General features: G+C 46.8%; 1 protein-coding gene across 1 annotated transcript in view; it reads right to left on the bottom strand.

Moving 5' to 3' along the window:
- Positions 1 to 938: 938 nt before the first annotated feature.
- The window catches only part of LOC140722539 (NACHT, LRR and PYD domains-containing protein 3-like), a 333835-nt gene continuing 315537 nt past the window's right edge, over positions 939 to 19236 (bottom strand). The window contains exons 8-11 of the mRNA XM_073037250.1: positions 14214 to 15951; positions 6987 to 7073; positions 1863 to 2030; positions 939 to 1699 (exon numbers count right to left, since the gene is read on the bottom strand). Of these exons, the coding sequence (XP_072893351.1) occupies positions 1612 to 1699; positions 1863 to 2030; positions 6987 to 7073; positions 14214 to 15951 (2081 nt within the window). The 3' untranslated portion in view covers positions 939 to 1611. The remainder of the gene's footprint in view (positions 1700 to 1862; positions 2031 to 6986; positions 7074 to 14213; positions 15952 to 19236) is intronic.

Raw genomic sequence — 19236 nt, forward strand, 5'->3', positions numbered from 1 at the left:
TTAAACAAGGTATCGCGAACCCTAAACTGCCCTGTCAGGCATTTTAAGCGAAACAACGGCTATTTTATGTCAGAGCGTCACTCTCTCCCATTAGATCATTGTACATCGACCTATTACCCCCTCTCTCTTCTCAATGTGCCACTGTCTCAATTTCGGCCATTTTTCCCGGTGCATCTCTCCCTCCCTGTTGACCATTTGAAGTCTGTCCATCACTCTCTCCCTGTCGGCCATTGTAACAAAGGAATCAGGGACTACTATTTCAGGTCGGACCGCCACTCCCTCGGATTTGTCAGTGCATCCCTCCCTCCCTGGTGATCATTTTCACTGCGTGCGTCACCCCCTCCCTAGTGACACTGTTATCTCGGCGCAACACTCTGCCCCGGTAATAATATTATATTCAGGCTTTAATCCAGAATCCTATTTTAATCAGCAGATAACTCCCCCCTCCCCGCGTTAAAATTTTCAGTCAGTGTGTCATCCCCACCCTGTCGGTCATTTTAACTCTGCCTGTCACTCCCACTCTCTTGTCAGTGTATCACTCCCTCCCTGCCGGCCATGAGAAACAAGGTGACCACAGCCATCTTAATTCCGCCCATCGCCCCCTCCCTGGCGTCCATTGTCACTCAGCCCATCGCTTTCTCCCCGGAGACCATTTTCAGTCAACCTTTCACTCCCTCCCTGGTGACCATTCTAAATCCTTCTGTCGTTCCCTCCCTGGTCACCATTTTCAATCGGGGGGCAGGAGGGGGACAGATAGCCAGAATGGGAGTTCGGTGGATATGAGATCCTGGGCACCCAGACTCTGCCAGACCGACCTCCCTCAGCCTGGAATGAGACGCTACTGTGTCAGTGTGAGGAGCTCCGACCCACTGTTGCAGTGCACAGGGTGCGGGGGGTAGCAGAAACCTCAAATAAAACTCGAGTCCAACACCAAGACAGGAAGTTACAGCGGTTTACTGATTTCATCATGACAAATGTAAATTGAACAATGTGTGAGCTGCAGACGTGCGGGAATAAATAAGCTGCTCCCGACTCTCTCACAGTCACACACAATTAACTGACCGGCGACAACGAGCGACAGTTAGAATAATCAGTCCCGTTTCTCACCGTCACTCTGCATCGGGGAACCGATGATTATAAAATCACACTTCAGGGCCGTGTCCGAGATCGCTGCAGATCCAGTGTCACTGCCGAGGGATTTGTCCATTTAACATCATTATATCGGCCAGGCTGCCAAATGCACCGTCCTCGGCAAAAGGAGCAAAAGGATTCTCTCCCGGGATAATCCCACCCCGGGAAACCGGTGTCCCAGACTGAGCCCCGGACCCCCGGGCTCTTCCTGTCTGGGTAATTCTCCGGGGTGTCACGTGGGAGAGCCTCGAACCCGCACATCCGGCGGAAGCTGACCCGCCGGACAACAGGCGGAATGACGTCACGGCGGGACCGTTCCAAGCGACACACAGCGCGAGACCTGAGCCGGTTCAGTTAAAACTGTTGAGAGTTGAACCAGGCGCGCGGCCATTAAAGGTAAGGGCGGGAATTAAAGGGGAGGGCGGGGAATCGACCAAATGTCCCCATCCCGCGGGCGGGGATGTTCACACATTCAGATGTTCACACGGCCACTCTCAGTCCGGGTCTGGATTCCCGCAGAGATCCCAGTTCCTTCCTCCCGGTCACACTGAACCGATTCCCCCCCAGCCTGAAACAGATGGGAGAATAAAGATAAAATAAACAGATTACACAACAGTGTCAGTAACAGGGACTGGGGTTAATGTTTCAACAACACTCACAGACAAATATCACCAGAAAACCCGCGGATCCGCTGATATTTTATCACATTGAACATTAACACAAACACTCACTCGATCTGCTTCAGTCTCGGGAGGGTCAGTATGAGGCGGCGGAGAGCGGGGACAGATCCGTCTGTCAGAGTGTTAAATTCCAGGTTCAACTCCGTCAGTGATTGGTTTGTACTGAGAGCGGAGACGAGATCCTCGGCACCAGAATCTGTGAGACCGACCTCCCTCAGCCTGGAGATGAGAGAGAGTGAGGGTGAAGGACACAGAGAGACAGGAGACGGAAAAAATCCCCAGTGTTTATCAGTAACACAATTACTGATCACATTAATGTTCAGTGTCAGACACCCAGTGACTGTAAACACAATCTCCCACAGTCTGGTTCTTACCACAGTTTCTGTATTTTACACTCCGGGTCCCTCAGAGCCGCAGACACCAGTTTCACTCCTGAATCACCAAGTTTATTAGAACCCAGGTTCAGCTCCGTCAGTGATCGGATTGTACTGAGAGCAGAGGCGAGATCCGCGGCTCCAGAATCTGTGAGACCGACATCCCACAGCCTAGAGATGACAGAGAGTGAGGGTGAAGGAAACAGAGACACAGGAGACGGTACAAATCCCCAGTGTTTATCAGTAACAGAATTGCTGATTTTTTTCTTCAGCACGACTGTGCAAGTCAGCCAGTGAAAACAGCGAGAAGAGTTTAAAAGGAAGACAGATTTACAGAGTGAGCGTCAGAGGAGCGGGAGACAGAGTAGGAAGGCTTTGGCTCAACGGGGCTTCGGCGATAAAGGGTCGAGGCGAGGTAGGTTATCTGTTGACAATACAGACAGAGAGTATGTGTGTGAGGCTGGTTTTCTGTGCTCGGTGTCAGATGTGGGAGATCCTGGAGACTCCCAGCCTCCTGGACGGCAACATCTGCACCCGGTGTGTCGAGCTGCAGATCCTTAGGGACCGAGTTAGGGAACTGGAGATGCAGCTCGGTGACTTTCGTCTGGTCAGGGAGAGTGCGGAGGTGATAGAGAGGAGCTACAGGCAGGTGCTCACACCGGGGCCACGGGAGACTGAAGAAGTGGGTCAGAGTCAGGACAGGGAAGGCCAAGAAGCATGTACTAGAGAGTACCCCAGTAGCTGTACCCCTTGACGATAAGTACCCCTGTTCGAGTACTGCCGGAGGGGGATGGCCTATGGGTTGGGGAGCATCAGTGTCAGTGCCTCTGGCACAGAGTCTGGCCCTGTGGCTCAGGAGGGCAGGGAAAGGAAGAGGAAGGCAGCAGAGATAGGGGACTATAGTCAGGGGGTCAGACAAACGATTCTGTGGACGCAGGAAAGAAACTCGGATGGTAGTTTGTCTCGCAGGTGCCAGGGTCCGGGATGTTTCTGATCACGTCCAAGATATCCTGCAGTGGGAGCGAGAACAGCCAGAGGTCGTGGGACATATTGGTACCAGTGACAGGCAGGAAAAGGGAAGAGGTCCTGAAAACAGACTACAGGGAGTTAGGAAGGAAGTTGAGAAACAGGACCTCAAAGGTAGTGATCTTGGAATTACTGCCTGTGCAACATGACAGTGAGAATAAGATTAGGATGAGGTGGAGGATAAACGCATTGACTGAGGGATTGGAGCAGGAGGCAGGGATTCAGATTTCTGGATCATTGGGACCTCTTTTGGAGCAGGTGTGACCTGCACAAAAATGACGGGTTGCACTTGAATCCCGGGGCACCAATATCCTGGCAGCAAGGTTTGCTAAGGCTACTGGGGAGAGTTTAAACTAGAATTGCTGGGGGGAGGGAACCAAATTGATGTGATGGAGGAGAGGAAGGTTGGCTCACAAATAGAGAGAATTTGGAGACAGTGTGAAAGGGAGGATGCGCAGGTGATAGAGAAGGGAGGCACTCAGTCCGATGGTTTGAGATGTGTCTATTTTAATGCAAGGAGTATGATGAATAGAACGGATGAGCTTAGAGCGTGGATCAGCTCTCGGAGCTATGATGTGGTGGTCATTACAGAGACTTGGATGGTGCAGGGGTAGGAACGGCTGCTTCAAGTGTCAGGATTTAATTGTTTCAGAAAGGACAGGGAGGGAGGCAAAAGAGGTGGGGACCTGTCACTGTTGATCAGAGATAGTGTCACGGCTACAGAAAAGGAGGAAGTCATGGAGGGTTTGTCTAAGGTGTCTCTGTGGGTGGAAGTTAGGAACAGGAAGGGGTCAGTAACTCTACTGGGTGTTTTGTGTAGACCACCCAATGGTAACAGGGACATCGAGGAGCAGATAGGGAGACAGATTCTGGAAAGGAGTTTTAATAACAGGGTTGTTGAGGTGTGAGGTTTTAAATTCCCAAATATTGATTGGCATCTCCCTAGAGTGAGGGGTTTAGATGGGGTGGAATTTGTTAGGTGTGTTCAGGAAGGTTTCTTAACACAATATGTAGATAAGCCTACAAGAGGAGAGGCTGTGCTTGATCTGCTATTGGGAAATGAACCTGGCCTGGTGTCAGGTATCTCAGTGGGAGAGCATTTTGGAGATAGTGATCACAGTTCTATCTCTTTTACCATAGCATTAGAGAGGGATAGGATCAGGCAAGCTTGGGAAACCTTTAATTAGAGTAAGGGAAACTATGAGCCTATAAGGCTGGAACTTGTAAGCATAAATTGGAAACAGATGCGCTCAGGGAAACATACTGAAGAAATGTAGAAAATGTTCAGGGGATATTTGCGTGGGGTTCTGAGTTTGTACGTTCCAATGAGACATGGAAAGGATGGTAGGGTACAAGATCCATGGTGCACAAAGGCCGTTATAAATCTAGTCAAGAAGAAAAGAAGAGCTTATGAAAGGTTCAAAAAACGAGGTAATGACATGAATCTGGAAGATTATAAGGCTCGCAGGAAGGAGCTTAAGAGTGAAATCAGGAGAGCTGAAGGGACTATGAGAAGGGCTTGGCAGACAGGATTAAGGAAAACCCCAAAGCATTCTGCAAGTATGTGAAGAGCAAGAGGACAAGATGTGAAAGAATAAGACCAAACAAGTGTGACAATGGAAAAGTGCGTATGGAACCAGAGGAAATAGCGGAGGTATTTAATGAATCATTTGCTTCAGCATTCATGACGGAAAAGGATCTTGGCGATTGTAGGGATGAATTGCAGTGGACTGAAAAACTTGAAAATGTAGTTATTAAGAAAGAGGATGTGGTGGAGCTTTTGGAAAGCATCAATTTGGATAAGTCACCGTGACTGGAAGAGATGTACACCAGGCTACTGTGGGAAGCGAGGGAGGGGATTGCTGAGCCTCTGGCAATGATCTTTGCATCATCAATGAGGATGTGAGAGGTTCCGGAGGATTGGAGGGTTGGGAATGTTGTTCACTTATTCAAGAAAGTGAGTAGGGATAGCCCAGGAAATTATAGGCTAGTGAGTCTTACTTCAGTGGTTGGTAAGTTGATGGAGAAGATCCTGAGAGGTAGGGAGAGGCAAAATATGATTAGGAATAGACAGCAAGGCTTTGTGAAAGGCAGGTCGTGCCTTACGAGCCTGACTGATTTTTTTGAGGATGTGACTAAACACATTGATGGAGGTAGAGCAGTAGATGTAGTGTATATGGATTTCAGCAAGGCATTTGATAAGGTACCCCATGCAAGGCTTATTGAGAAAGTAAGGAGGCCTGGGATCCAAGGGGACATCGCTTTGTGGATCCGGAACTGACTTGCCCACAGAAGGCAAAGAGTGGTTGTAGATGGGTCATATTCTGCATGGAGGCCGGTGACCAGTGGAGTGCCTCAGGGATCTGTGCTGGGACCCCAAGTCTTTGTGATTTTTATAAATGACCTGGATGAGGAAGTGGAGGGATGGATAAGTAAATTTGATGATGACACAAAGGTTGGGGGTGTTGTGGATAGTGTGGAGGGTTGTCCAAGGTTACAACGGGACATTGATAGGATGCAAAACTGGGCTGAGAAGTGGCAAATGGAGTTCAACCCAAATAAGTGTGAAGTGGTTCACTTTGGTAGGTCAAATATGATGGCAGAATATAGTATTATTGGTAAGTCTTGGCAGTGTGGATGATCAGAGGGATCTTGGGGTCTGAGTACATAGGACACTCAAAGCTGCTATGCAGGTTGACTCTGTAATTAAGACGGCGTACAGTGTAATGGCCTTCAGCAGTAGTGGGATTGAGTTTAAGAGTTGAGAGGTAATGTTTAAGAGTTGAGAGGTTATGAAGGGGATAGATCGAGTTGACGTGGATAGGCTTTTTCCGTTGAGAGTAGGGGAGATTCAAACAAGAGGACATGATCTGAGAGTTAGGCGGCAAAGGTTTAAGGGTAACACGAGGGGGAATTTCTTTACTCAGAGAGTGGTGGCTGTGAATGAGCTTCCAGTAGAAGTGGTAGAGGCAGGTTCAGTATTGTAATTTAAAGTAAAATTGGATAGGTAAGTAGACAGGAAAGGAATGGAGGGTTACGGGCTGAGTGGGAGCCAGTGCGAGTAGGTGAGAGTAAGCGTTTGGCATGGACTACAAGGGCTGAGATGTCCTGTTTCCATCCTGTAATTGTTATATGGTTATATGTTGCAGCACTATAGGACCCTGGTCAGACCCTACTTGGAGTACTGTGCTCAATCCTGGTGTCCTCACTATAGGAAGGACGTGGAAACCATTAGAAAGGGTGCAGAGGAGATTTACAAGGATTTTGCCTGGATTGGGGACCAAGCCTTATGAGAATAAGTTGAGTGAACTCAGCCTTTTCTCTTGGAGAGACAGAGGATGAGAGGTGATTTGATAGAGGCGTACAAGATAATGAGAGGCATTGATCATGTGGTTCGTCAGAGGCTTTTCCCCAGGGCTGAAATGGTTAGCACAAGAGGGCATAGTTTTAAAGTGCTTCGAATTAGGTACAGAGGAGATGTCAGGGGTAAGATTTTTTTACGCAGAGATTGGTGAGTGCGTGGAAAGGGCTGCTGGAGGCGGAAACGATAGGGTCTTTTAATTCCAGAATGGCTACATGGAGCTTAGAAATATAGTGGGCTATGGGTAAAACCGAGGTAATTATAAGGTAGTGACATGTTCGGCACAGCTTTGTGGGCCGAAGGGCCTCTATTGTACTGTATGTTTTCTATGTTTCTTTGTTTTTGCTGATCACATTAATGTTCAGTGTCAGACACCCTGTGACTAAACACAATCTCCCACAGTCTGGTACTTACCGCAGTTTCTGTATTTTACACTCTGGGTTCCTCAGAGCCGCAGACACCAGTTTCACTCCTGAATCTCCCAGTTTATTCTGCCCAAGTCTAAACACAAACAGACAGATTGATGAACAAAGTGATTCAAACCGTGGGTTTAGCGGAATTTCTCTCGCTCGGATATTTCAGGAAACATTAAAACCTTCAGTAAATCACTGATCGGAGTTCCCATCTCAGTCATTGCCCCTCACTGCCCAGCTCCAGCGTATTCACCAAATGTCGGTAATTTAGTTTGTCGGTGTGACCCTGTAAACTCTCTCATTTCCAGATGGCTAAACAAAATGTTCCTAACAGAAAAGCAGAAATGTCAATGGGACACAGTGAAATAGACCCACCCGAACTAAAGGGATGGGGAAGAGAGATCCCACAAGAAGAGTGGAGGATGGGAACAGAGAACCCACACGAGAAAGGGTGATGGTGAATAGAGATCCCACAGGAGGAAGGGGATGGGCAAGAGAGATCCCCCAGGAGGAAGTCAGATGGACGAGTGATCCCAAAGGAAGAAGGGTGATGGGGAAGGGATATCCCACAGGAGGAAGTGGGATGGGGAAGAGAGATCCCACAGGTAGAAAGGGGGTAGGGAAGATAAATCCCACCGGAGGAAGGGGGATGGGGATGAGAGATCCCAAAGGAGGAATGGCGAAGGGGAAGAGATAAATCAGCGGAGGTAGGGGGATGGGGAACAGATCCCACAGGAGGAAGGGGGATGGGTAAGAAAGATCCAGCAGGAGGAAGGGGGGAAAGAGAGATCCCACAGGTGGAAAGGGGTGGGGAAGAGATAGATTTCTCAAGAGGAAGGAAGATGTGGAAGAGAGATGCCAAAAGAAGAGTAGGGGATGGGAACAGAGGCCCCACACGAGAAAGGGTAATGGTGAATAGAGATCCCGCAGGAGGAAGGCGGATGTGGAAGAGAGATTCCACAGGAGGAAGTCAGATGAACGAGTGATCCCAAAGGAGGAAGGGTGATGGGGAAGAGATATCCCACAGAAGGAAGGGGGTGGATAAGAGAGACCCAACGTGAGGAAGGGGGATGGGGTATCGAGATCCAACAGCTGGAATGGGGATGGGGAAGAGAGATCCCACAGGAGGAAGGGGGATGGGGAAGAGATAGATCCCTCAAGAGGAAGGCAGATGTGAAGAGAAATCCCAAAAGAAGAGTGGTGGATGGGAACATAGGCCCCATACGAGAAAGGGTGATGGTGAATAGAGATCCCGCAGGAGGAAGGCGGATGTGGAAGAGAGATTCCACAGGAGGAAGTCAGATGGACGAGTGATCCCAAAGGAGGAAGGGTGATGGGGAAGGGATATCCCACACGAGGAAGGGAGTTTGGGAAGGAGAGTGCATGAAGGGGGAATGGGAGGAGAGATCCCACAGGAAGAAAGGGGGTGGGGAAGATAAATCCCATTGGAAGAAGGGGGATGGGGATGAGATGCCACAGGAGGAAGGGAGATGGGAAAGAGGGATCCCACAGGAGAAAGGGGATGTGGAAGAGAGATCCCACGGGAGGAAGGGGGATGTGGAAGGGAGATCCCACAAGAAGAGTGGGGGGATGGGAACAAATGCTCCACTGGCGAAGGTGGATGGGGAAAGAGATCCCAGACGAAGAAGGCGGATGGGGGAGAGTGATCCCATTGGAGGAAGTGGGATGGGGAAGAGAGATTCCCACAGGATGAACAGAGGTGGAGATGAAAAAAGATCAAGGGAGTGAGGAAGGGGATGTGGGAGAGTCATCCCACAGAAAGAAGGGGGATGAGGAAAAGCCATTCTACAGGAGGAAGGAGCATGAGGAAGAGAGATACAGCAGGAGGAAGTGTGATGGGGTAGAGTGATCCTGCGGGAGGAGGGGAGCTGAGAAAGTCAGATGCCACAGGAAGAGGGGAATGGGAGCAGAGACCCATCAGCAGGAAGGGGGATGGGGAAGAGAGATCCCACTGGAGGAAGGGAGATGAGAAAGACAGATGCCACAGGAGGAGGGGAATGGGTACAGAGGCCCATCAGCAGGAAGGGGGACGGTTAACAGGAGGAGGTTGGATGGACGTGCGATCTTAAAGCAGGAAGTGGGATGTCGAAGGCAGATCTCACAGGAGGAAGGGCGATGGGGAATAGGGATCCGACAGGAAGAGGAGGGACGTGGAAGAGAGATCATACAGGAGGAAGGGGTTTGGGGAAGCAGGATCCCACAGGAGAATGTCAGTTGCGGAAGGTACATCGCACAGGAAGAAGGGGGATGGGGAATGGGGATCCCACAGGTGGATTGCTACCCATGCCACGTGCTAGTGAGGCTGGAAAAAGGAAGATAATGCAACTAAATACGTGGCTGAGGGGATGGTGCATGAGGGAGGGGTTCATGTTTCTGGACAATTGGGCTTTCTTCAAGGGGAGGTGGGACCAGTTCGAATTGGACAGTTTGCACCTGAACTGGAGGGGGACTAACATCCTTGCCGGTAGGTTAGCAAGTTCTGCTCCGGGGGTTTTAAACTAGATTGCAGGGGGAGGGGAACCGGAGTGTTAGAGCAGATAGTGAGGTGGAGGAGGATAAGCGTCATGCGAGGACTGCTTGTATAGACAGATATCAATGGTTTGTACGTGACAGAAATGTTCTCAGGTGCATCTATTTCAATGCAAGGAGTTTTGTACGTAAGGCCGATCAGTTTACGTCGTGGATTGGCACACGATGATTTTGATATTTTTGCTATTAGTAAGACTTGGTTGCAGGAGGGGCAAGACTGGCAGCTTCATGTTCCGGGTATCCATTGTTTCAGACGTGATAGGGGGTACGGATGAAAGGGGGAGGAGTGGCATTACCAGTCACCGAGAATATCACAGATGTGCGTAGACGGGTCTGCGCGGAGGGCTTGTCTACAGAGGCCATATGGGTGGAGCTGAGGAACGGGGAAAGTGTGACCACACGAATAGGGTTGTATTATAGTCAGAGAGAATTGGACGAGCAAATCTGTAGAGAGTTTGTAGACCAATGTAAGAAACAGAAAGTTGTAATCGTAGGGGATTTTAACTTTACACATATTGACGGGGACGCCCATTCTGAGAAAGGGTTAGATGGCGTGGAGTTTGTCAAACGTGCTCAGAAAAGTTTTCTAAATCAATATCTTGAGGTATCAACGAGAGAGGGTGCAGTACCTGATCTCCTATTATGGAACCAGACAGGTCAGGTGACAGAAGTATGTGTAGGAGAACATTTTGGGTCCAGTGACCATAATGTCATTAGTTTCAAGATAATTATGGATAAGGATAGGACTGGTCCACCAGTTAAGGTCCTGAATTGGAGAAGGGCCAATTTTGTGGAAATGAGAGAGGATCTGGGAAAAGTGGATTGGGTTAAGTTGTTTTCTGGCAGGGATGTGTTCAGTAAGTGGAACGCTTTCAAGGGTAAAATTTTGAGAGTGCAGAGTTTGCATGTTCCTGCCAGGATTAAAGGCAAAGTTAACAGGGATAGGGAACCTTGGTTTTCAAGGGATATTGGCGATCTGGTTAAGTAGGTGTTTAGTAGGTATAGGTAACAAGGGACAAATTAGGTACTTGAAGAGCATAGAGAATGTAAGGGATTACGAAAGAAGGAAATTAGGAAGGCAAAAAGAAGACATGAGGTTGTTTTGGCAGATAATGTGAAGGTAAACCCGAAGGGTTTCTACCAGTATATTAAGAGTACAAGGATAGTAAAGGACATAATTGTTCCACTTGAAGATCAGAGTGGTCGTCTATGTGTGGAGCCTCGCGAGATGGGGGAGATCTTAAAGTTTTTTTGTGTCAGTATTTACTCAGGAAACTGGCATAGCGGATATGGAATTAAGGGAAACAAGCAGGAGTGTCATTGAACGTATAGAGATTAAAGAGGAGGAGCTGCTTGCTGCCTTACAGTGAATAAAGGTAGATAAGTCCCCCGGGGCCTGACATGATATTTTCTTGGACCTTGAGAGAGACTAGTGTAGAAATTGCAGGGGCCTTGGCAGAAATATTTAAAATGTCCTTAGCCACGGGTGCGGTGCTGGAGGATTGGAGGGTAGCTCATGTTGTTCCATTGTTGGAAAAAGGCTCCAAAAGTACACCAGCTAATTACAGGCCGGTGAGCCTGACATCAATAGTAGGTAAATTAGCGGAAGGTGTTCTGAGAGATCGGATATACACAGATTTGGACAGCCAAGGGCTGATTAAAGATAGTCATCATGGCTTTGTTCATGGCAGATCATGTTTAATGAATCCTGTAGTGTTTTTCAAGGAAGTTTCCAAGAATGCATATGAAGGAAAGGCTGTGGATGTTGTCTACATGGACCTTTGTAAGGGCTTTGACAAGGTCCCACATAAGAGGTTAGTTCTAAAGGTCCAGACACTAGGTATCCATGGAGATGTTGTAAACTGGATTTGAATTGGCTGGGTGGGAGAAGACAGAGAGTGGTAGTGGATGATTGCTTCTCAGACAAAGGCCTGTGACTAGTGGTGTGTCTCAGGGATCGGTGCTGGGACCATTGTTTGTTGTCTATATCAAAGATCTAGATGATAATGTGATAAATTGGATCAGCAATTTGCTGATGACACTAAGATGGAGGCGTTTTGGACAGCGAGGAAGGCTTTCAAAGCTTGCAGAGGGATCTGGACCAATTGGAAAAATGGGCCAGAAAATGGCAGATGGAATTTATAACATATGACATATAACCATATACAGCACGGAAACAGGCCATCTCGGCCCTAGTCCATGTCGAATGCTTACTCTCACCTAGTCCCATCTACCTGCACTCAGCCCTTAACCCTCCATTCCATTCCTTTCCTGTCCATATACCTATCCAATTTTTTTTGTAAATGACAAAATCGAAACTGCCTCTACCACTTCTACTGGAAGCTCGTTCCACACAGCTACCATTCTCTGAATAAAGAAGTTCCCCCTCGTATTACCCCTAAACTTTTGGTCCTTCACTCTCAATTCATTCCCTCTTGTTCTAACCTCCCTTACTCTCAATTGAAAAAAACTATCCACGTCAACTGAGTATCCCCCTCATAATTTTAAATACCTCTATCAAGTCTCTCCTCAACCTTCTACGCTCCAAAGAATAAAGACCTAACTTGTTCAACCTTTCTCCGTAACTTAAGTGCTGAAACCCAGGTAACATTCTAGTAAATCTCCTCTGTACTCTTTCTATTTTGTTGACATCTTTCCTATAATTCGGTGACCAGAACTGTACACAATACTCCAAATTTGGCCTTACCAATGCCTTGTACAATTTTAACATTACATTCCAACTCCTATACTCAATGCTCTGATTTATAAAGGCCAGCATACCAAAAGCTTTCTTCAACACCCTATCCACATGAGATTCCACCTTCAGGGAACTACGCACCATTATTCCTGGGTCACTCAGTTCTACTGCATTCCTCAATGCCCTACCATTTACCATGTATGTCCTATTTGAATTATTCCTACCAAAATATAGCAGCTTACACTTATCAGCATTAAACTCCATCTGCCATCGTTCAGCCCACTCTTCTAACTGGCCTAAATCTTTGAACAACAAGCTTTGAAACCTTCATTATTCACAACGCCACCTATCTTAGTATTATCTGCATACTTACTAATCGAATTTACCATTCCATCACCCAGATCATTAATGCAAACGACAAACTACATTGGACCCAGTACAGATCCCTGAGGCACACCACTAGTCACCACTTTAATGCAGACAAGTGTGAGGTATTGTATTTTGGAAGGACAAATCAAGGTAGGACATACACAGTAAATGGTAGGGCACTGAGGAGTGCGGAGGAACAAAAGGATCTGGGAGTTCAGATGCATAATTCCCTGAAAGTGACGTCACAGGTAGACAGGGTTGTAAAGAAGGCTTTTGGCATCCTGGAATTCATAAATCAAAGTACTGAGTGTAGGAGTTGGGATGTTATGGTGAGGTTGTATAGGACATTGGTAAGGCCAAATATGGAGTATTGTGTGCAGTTCTGGTCACTGAACTATAGGAAGGATATCACTGGGATTGAAAGAGTGCAGAGAAGATTTACTAGGATGTTGCCGGGTCTTCAGGAGTTGAGTTACAAGGAAAGATTGAACAGGTTAGGACTTTATTCCTTGAAGCCCAGAAGAATGAGGGGAGATTTGATAGAAGGTTACAAAACTCTGAGGGGTATCGACAGGGTAGGTGCGAATGGGCTCTTTCCACATAGATTAGGAGAGATAGATTCCAGGAGGACTTGGCTTCAGGGTGAAAGGGGAAAGGTTTAGGAGGAAATTCATCACTAAGAGAGTGGTGAGAGTGTGGACGAGCTGTCATTTGATGTAAAAAATGCGGACTCACTCTTAAGCTTTAAGAATAAATTGGATAGATGCATGGATAGGAGAGGTCTGGAGGGTTATGGACTGCGTGCAGGTCAATGGGACTAGTGGAATAAAGTTTTGGCACAGAGCAGAAGGGCCGAATGGCTTGTTTTCTGTGCGCTTGTGTTTTATGATTTTATGATTCTATGAAGGGGGATGGGGAGGAGAGTTCACTCAGGTGGAAAGTGGAATTGAAGAGAGGTCCCGCAGAGGAAGGGGCATAGGGAAGAGAAAACTCACAGGGGGAAAGGGGATGGGCAATTGAGATCCCACAGGAGGAAGGGAGATGGGGAAGAGAGATCCCACAGGACGAAAGGGCATGGAGAAGGGAGATCCCACAGGAGGAAGCGGGATTGAGAAGAGAGATCCCACAGGATTCCAAGGTTAAACGGTAATCCTACGAGACGATAGGATGCAGATAATTTTTGTACTTGTGTGTTGGGTCTGAACAGAGGCCCAGAGGAAATGCGCCCTCTCTCTCTGCGTATCTGGTAGTGAGCAAAGTCATACACGGGGAGGGGCAGGTGAGGACAATCTGACAATTGTATTTCTCTCCCTCTGACTGGATCAGTCTGCTGACGGTCTCTTGTCCCTAACCGGGAAGGGAGTGTGAATTTCTGACCTACCTGCTGCAGTCAGTGTCGGTCTGGGTGTCACTGATCTGATGAAGTCTCCAACATCCCTTCACAAGGAACCACAGAACCCTCCCGTCCTTGAGATATTACTGACCGATCCCCTGGGCATTTGTCACAATTCTTCACAATCTGATTTACTAAAGTTTAACCCAAATTCCATTACATTGAAATAACGCAATGGAACAGTTCCACAGTTCAGAGTGAGAGATAAATCAAGTTACCTCAACTCCTGGCACTTGTGCAGCTCGGGTCCCAGACGCTGGATTCCTTCACACTGAATGTGGCAGTCCTCCAGTTTGAGGTGTTTTATTGTATCACAGAGTCCGATGACATGAGACAGGACCGCGCAGTCAATCGGGGTCAGTGTCATTCCACTGAATGAAAGTGTTTCCACAGATCCCAGTGCAGCCTGAGCCAGTCCACGATTCTGAGACTCAAACAGGTAGTGCAATGTGTTCAGGAATCTCCTTTTACCAGCTTTACTCATTGTGTTTCCAATCTGGCGTTTAACCTCCTCCTTCACCCAGTCAATCACCCGGCAGGTTGTTTCATGAGGAAATGGACCCAGAAACTCCTCCAGGCACCGAGCTGTCATTGGGGAGGAAAGACCAGCAACAAAACGGAGAAATACCTCAAATCGCCCATCTGTCATGTTGTGGGTTTCAGTGAGGAGTTTCATAATATCTCTGCCATCTGGGATCAGGAATTGTGTGACTGCAGCTACAAACTCTTGGATAGTGAGGTGTGGGAATGTGTACACCACGCTCCGGGCAGAATCCTCTCTCTCCAAAAGCTCCATCAGGAACCCGGACAGGAACTGGGAAGGCTGCAGATTGTACTTGATCAAATCTCCATCTGTAAACACAATCTTCTTCTCGGACACTCCTCTGAAGGCCATCTGACCAACCCTGAGTAACACATCACGGGGGTTCTCAATCTCACGGGTGTGGGTTTTCAGGATGTTGTAAATATAGTAGGAGTACAGTTGGGTGATGGTCTTGGGAACTCGCTGCGGGTCCCTGACTCTTTGTGTGAAGAAGGGGCCCAGTGCCAGAGCGAGGATCCAGCAGTAGGAGGGGTTGTAGCTCATGGTGTACAGTATCTCGTTCTCCTTCACGTGTTTGAAAACAGCTGCTGCCACCGTCTGATCTTCAAAGTGCCTGAAGAAATATTCCTTCCGTTCCTCACCGACAAATCCCAGGAGTTCAGCCCAGACACTGATCTTAGCCTTTTCCAATAAATGTAACACAGTAGGACGGGTGGTCACTAGCACTGAACACCCTGGGAGCATCTTGCCCTGGATTAAGCTGTACACAATATCAGACACCTTGCATTTGAATTCAGGATCTGAGCATGTGGACCGATGTTCTGTATCTCTCCAACTGTCAGCAAAATCAATTGTGTCATTGAATTCATCCAGACCATCGAATATAAACAGCAATCTCTTTGGGTTCTTCCAGACCTCTCTCAGGATATTCCCAAAGTAAGGATACTGATCCAGAATCAGTTCCTTCAGGTTTATTCTGCAGTTAATGGTGTTTAAATCCCGGAATTTGAAACTGAAGACAAACTGGAATTGTTGGTATATTTTCCCCGTGGCCCAATCATAAACAATCTTTTGTACCATTGTTGTTTTCCCGATCCCCGGGACTCCGGCCACTGCTGCCGAACTCCCAGATTTGGATTTACTCCGGGAAAAGCTGCTCTGGAACAACTGATCAGTCCGGATTTTTTCCAGCTTTCCACGGAGATGTTTCTCTCTCCACTCCTCGTTGTCTCTGCCTCTTACCAGCAGCTCATGTTCCACCAGTGTCCGATCTCGAACAGTAGAAATGACCGTGAGCTCAGCGTATCGATCAACCAGATGGAAAACCTTCACCTTCTCCCTCATCAGGATCGTGTTCACTCTCAGTGTTTCAGTTTGTGCCCGCAGATTCTCCTTGTGTTTCTGTTGAACATCTTCCATGGGAACAGAGAACGTAGTCAAAATATTAAATAGTTCAACGGACAAAGAAATTTCTAAATGCATTCCAATATTCTGTGTTTGAGATTACATGAATTAATTCAATGCTTCTATGGATATTAGGACAGGAAGTACATTTCTGTTCACAGACACTGGAATTAACAGCGATGAATGTCCCAGAAAATGTCCAATTCTCATATTCTGGTACTCATTACTTGTGATGGTGAAGATACCCCTGATATCCTATTCCAATCCTGACTGCACTTCCGTTAAAGCAACATTTCACTATATTTAAAGCATTGCTTGCATCATTAACAGATAATGTTAATGCTGATCTTGTGTGGAAATATGGAGAGCAGGACACTGTGCATTTTGGCAAAGCTGCACACTGGGGAGTCACAGGTGTCCACTGCTCTTGCATCAAAACAGGAGCAGAATATGCGGGAAATACTCAAGTCGGGCAGAGTCTGGGTGAGAATCACAGTGAAATTGCGGATCAATAACCCATCGGAACGACAAGAAAGAAAATGGCTAGTTTTCAATCGCAGTGATGGAGGATTTGTGGAAAGATAGAATCTCCGTTAATGGAAGAAGCCACAAGCGTCTGTCTCAGTGATGTACATCGTGTTTGTGGGAGAGGGTGGTGAAGTCTTGGCAAATGCTACTCATCAGTCTTGCTGTGGGGGTGTGGGGTGCTCTCTTATAAGGCCTCCGTCTGTCAGAGTCAGCCATGGATGTCCTACCCCTGCAAGCCGGGACACTCCGATATGGAGAGGAAGCTTCTGCCGATGTAGCAAGCTCCCTCTCTCCATGCATCTGATGAACACGACAGAACGGCAGAGACTGACACAGCTTGGGACCAGAGGTGTCGCAGGATATGCCAGTCTGCGTTGAACACTGTTTAACACTAACTTAGGGGCTCCAGCTCCAGGCTTTTCCTACTGGGTTTACTCCCAAACTCTTCCACATGAGGGGTACAGTTGCAAGGCAGCGGAGTTTTGAGATCAGAGTTTTCCTGCTCCTGGGTGAGCTGCCAATCACGGCCGATGAGCCTCATCTGCCCAAAGTGACTGGCTGTAAGGCACCATTCAGAATAAATGCTTCCACTGGGCTTAGTGGCTAAACCACACGTGAAGGCCCTAGCTGGACTTTGTTGCCAGAGGCTATTTTAGTCGCACGCCACTGGGAGTATTTCATAGTTCGTGGCAGCTCATCCCCACTACCAACCCCCAGTAAAACAATTTTAAGCAACCAAGGGGCGCTGTATTATTGACACATGCACCACAGTAAAATGGAAAACTTTTCTGGATGCGACCCAAATAGATCATTACATCACATCGATGCAATGAGGTCGTACAAGGAAAAATTAAACAGAATAGTTCAGGGAAACAGTGTTTCAGTTGCCGAGAAAATGCAGTGCAGGCAGACAGTAAGGTAGAAGGCCAAAGGAACATTGGGAGGTCAGGATTTTGTTTTTGAAACTATGCTCGTAAACTGTATAATTCAACACCTAAAAGTACAGTACTGTGCAGAATCCTGAGGTGTATATTATGACTGAAAGCATTTTGTCTTTTATTTTCTAGTTGGCACTTTATCCCGTTGCGATGCGGTTTGAGGAGTTGTTGTTGTTGTTATTATTATTTTCTTAGCCTAAACTGGTAAAACTGGAGGTACGGGCATAGCCAAGCACATTCATGATTGAATTGATAGGAAATTTCAGACTATTCTCGTGGTGTATAGTATTGTGGGTTTTTGAAGATTTACACAAGTATTCCCGTGTGGGCCTAATTTATTAATACTATTGTGTAAAGCCTTTCGGATGATACCAGTTATCAATATTACGATTGGGATAATGAATACCCTGTTCTTGTTCCATAGTCTTTCAATCTCCCCTTTTAATTCAGCATATTTCTGGTGTTTTTCACTAATTCATTTTTGTAAGTTGTGTTTGGAATGGCTATATATATTCAAAAAGTTGTTTTTACTTGTTTGTTCTGTAAAATTATATCCGAACGGTTATCATGGATTATCCTATCTGAAATAATGATCAGTCGCAATATGATATGAAGGACTCTAACTGTAAAAGTGGAGCTGGTTTGTACTTATAGCAAGTTATGGTGTTTTTCATCAGTTGTCGTTTAAGCGAGATTTTTGGGAATGTTGTCCACCATTTGATAGTGCTTGTGCAGGTCATGAGATTCAGTTAAACTACAGCAAGATCCTGTAAAGTGTTGGATTGTGTCTGGTTTCTCCTGTAATTCTCAGCTTTATCGTCTTGAACCTATTGGTCTTTTATTCTGTATTATTAATAACTACATGTGTTAACAACCTTGACCTGTATTGTTTCAATGATCTCTTCTGTTTCTGGGAAAAGGTCTCCAACTCTGAGCCAGGCGATCGACGCTTCCTTGTTGACATCTAGTCGGCTCAGATCATGGGGACGTCTTCCATGGAGAGTCAGACTCTTCCACTGGTTAACATTTTCTACCATTATGATAGTTTCTTTATTTTTATGGGTTAGGTTTTCATTTCCGTTCAGTGATGTGTACCCTTTATCAGAATTGCATATGCCTGTACGGAGTGCTGAATCCTGCTTGCGTTGGTGAAAATATATCCTTAGAGCTAATTGTGGATTTCAGAAAAGGCAAGATGAGGAAACACAACACACAAGTCCTCATCGAGGGATCTGATGTGGAAAGAGTGAGCTGTTTCAAATTCCTGGCTGTCAATATCTCCGAGTATCTAACCTGAACCAAATATATCCATGCAGCTACAAAGAAGGCACAACAGTGGCTATATTTCATCAGGAGTTTCCAACGTCACTCGAATATTTCTACAGGTGTAACTTGGAGAGCATTGTAACTGGCTGCATCACCGTCTGGTTCACGGGGTCTACTGCACAGGATCGGAGTAAGGTGCACACTAAACGATTCAGGAACAACTTCTCCTGGGCCATCCAGTTTCTGAATGGGCATTGTACCCATAGATAGTGCCTCACTAATCTCTTTTTTTATTTCTATTTTTGCACAACTTATTTAATTTAACATTTCATATAATCACGCAGACATGCATAACTCTATATGCTCAACTTCCAAGCCTGAAGCCATTTTGCTGCTCAGACAGCTCCACTGGACAGGACATGGCCTCGCATGGAGAACTCGTTACAAAAATCAGTACCCTACGGAGAACTCTCCCAAGGTAAGAGAGATCATGGTGTTCCGCACAAGAGGTACAAGGACCAAATTAAATAGCAGCTCTCTCAGGCAAATATGGAGGTCAAC

Source organism: Hemitrygon akajei, unplaced genomic scaffold (assembly GCF_048418815.1).
Source record: "Hemitrygon akajei unplaced genomic scaffold, sHemAka1.3 Scf000080, whole genome shotgun sequence".
In the NCBI taxonomy this organism is placed as follows: domain Eukaryota; kingdom Metazoa; phylum Chordata; class Chondrichthyes; order Myliobatiformes; family Dasyatidae; genus Hemitrygon; species Hemitrygon akajei.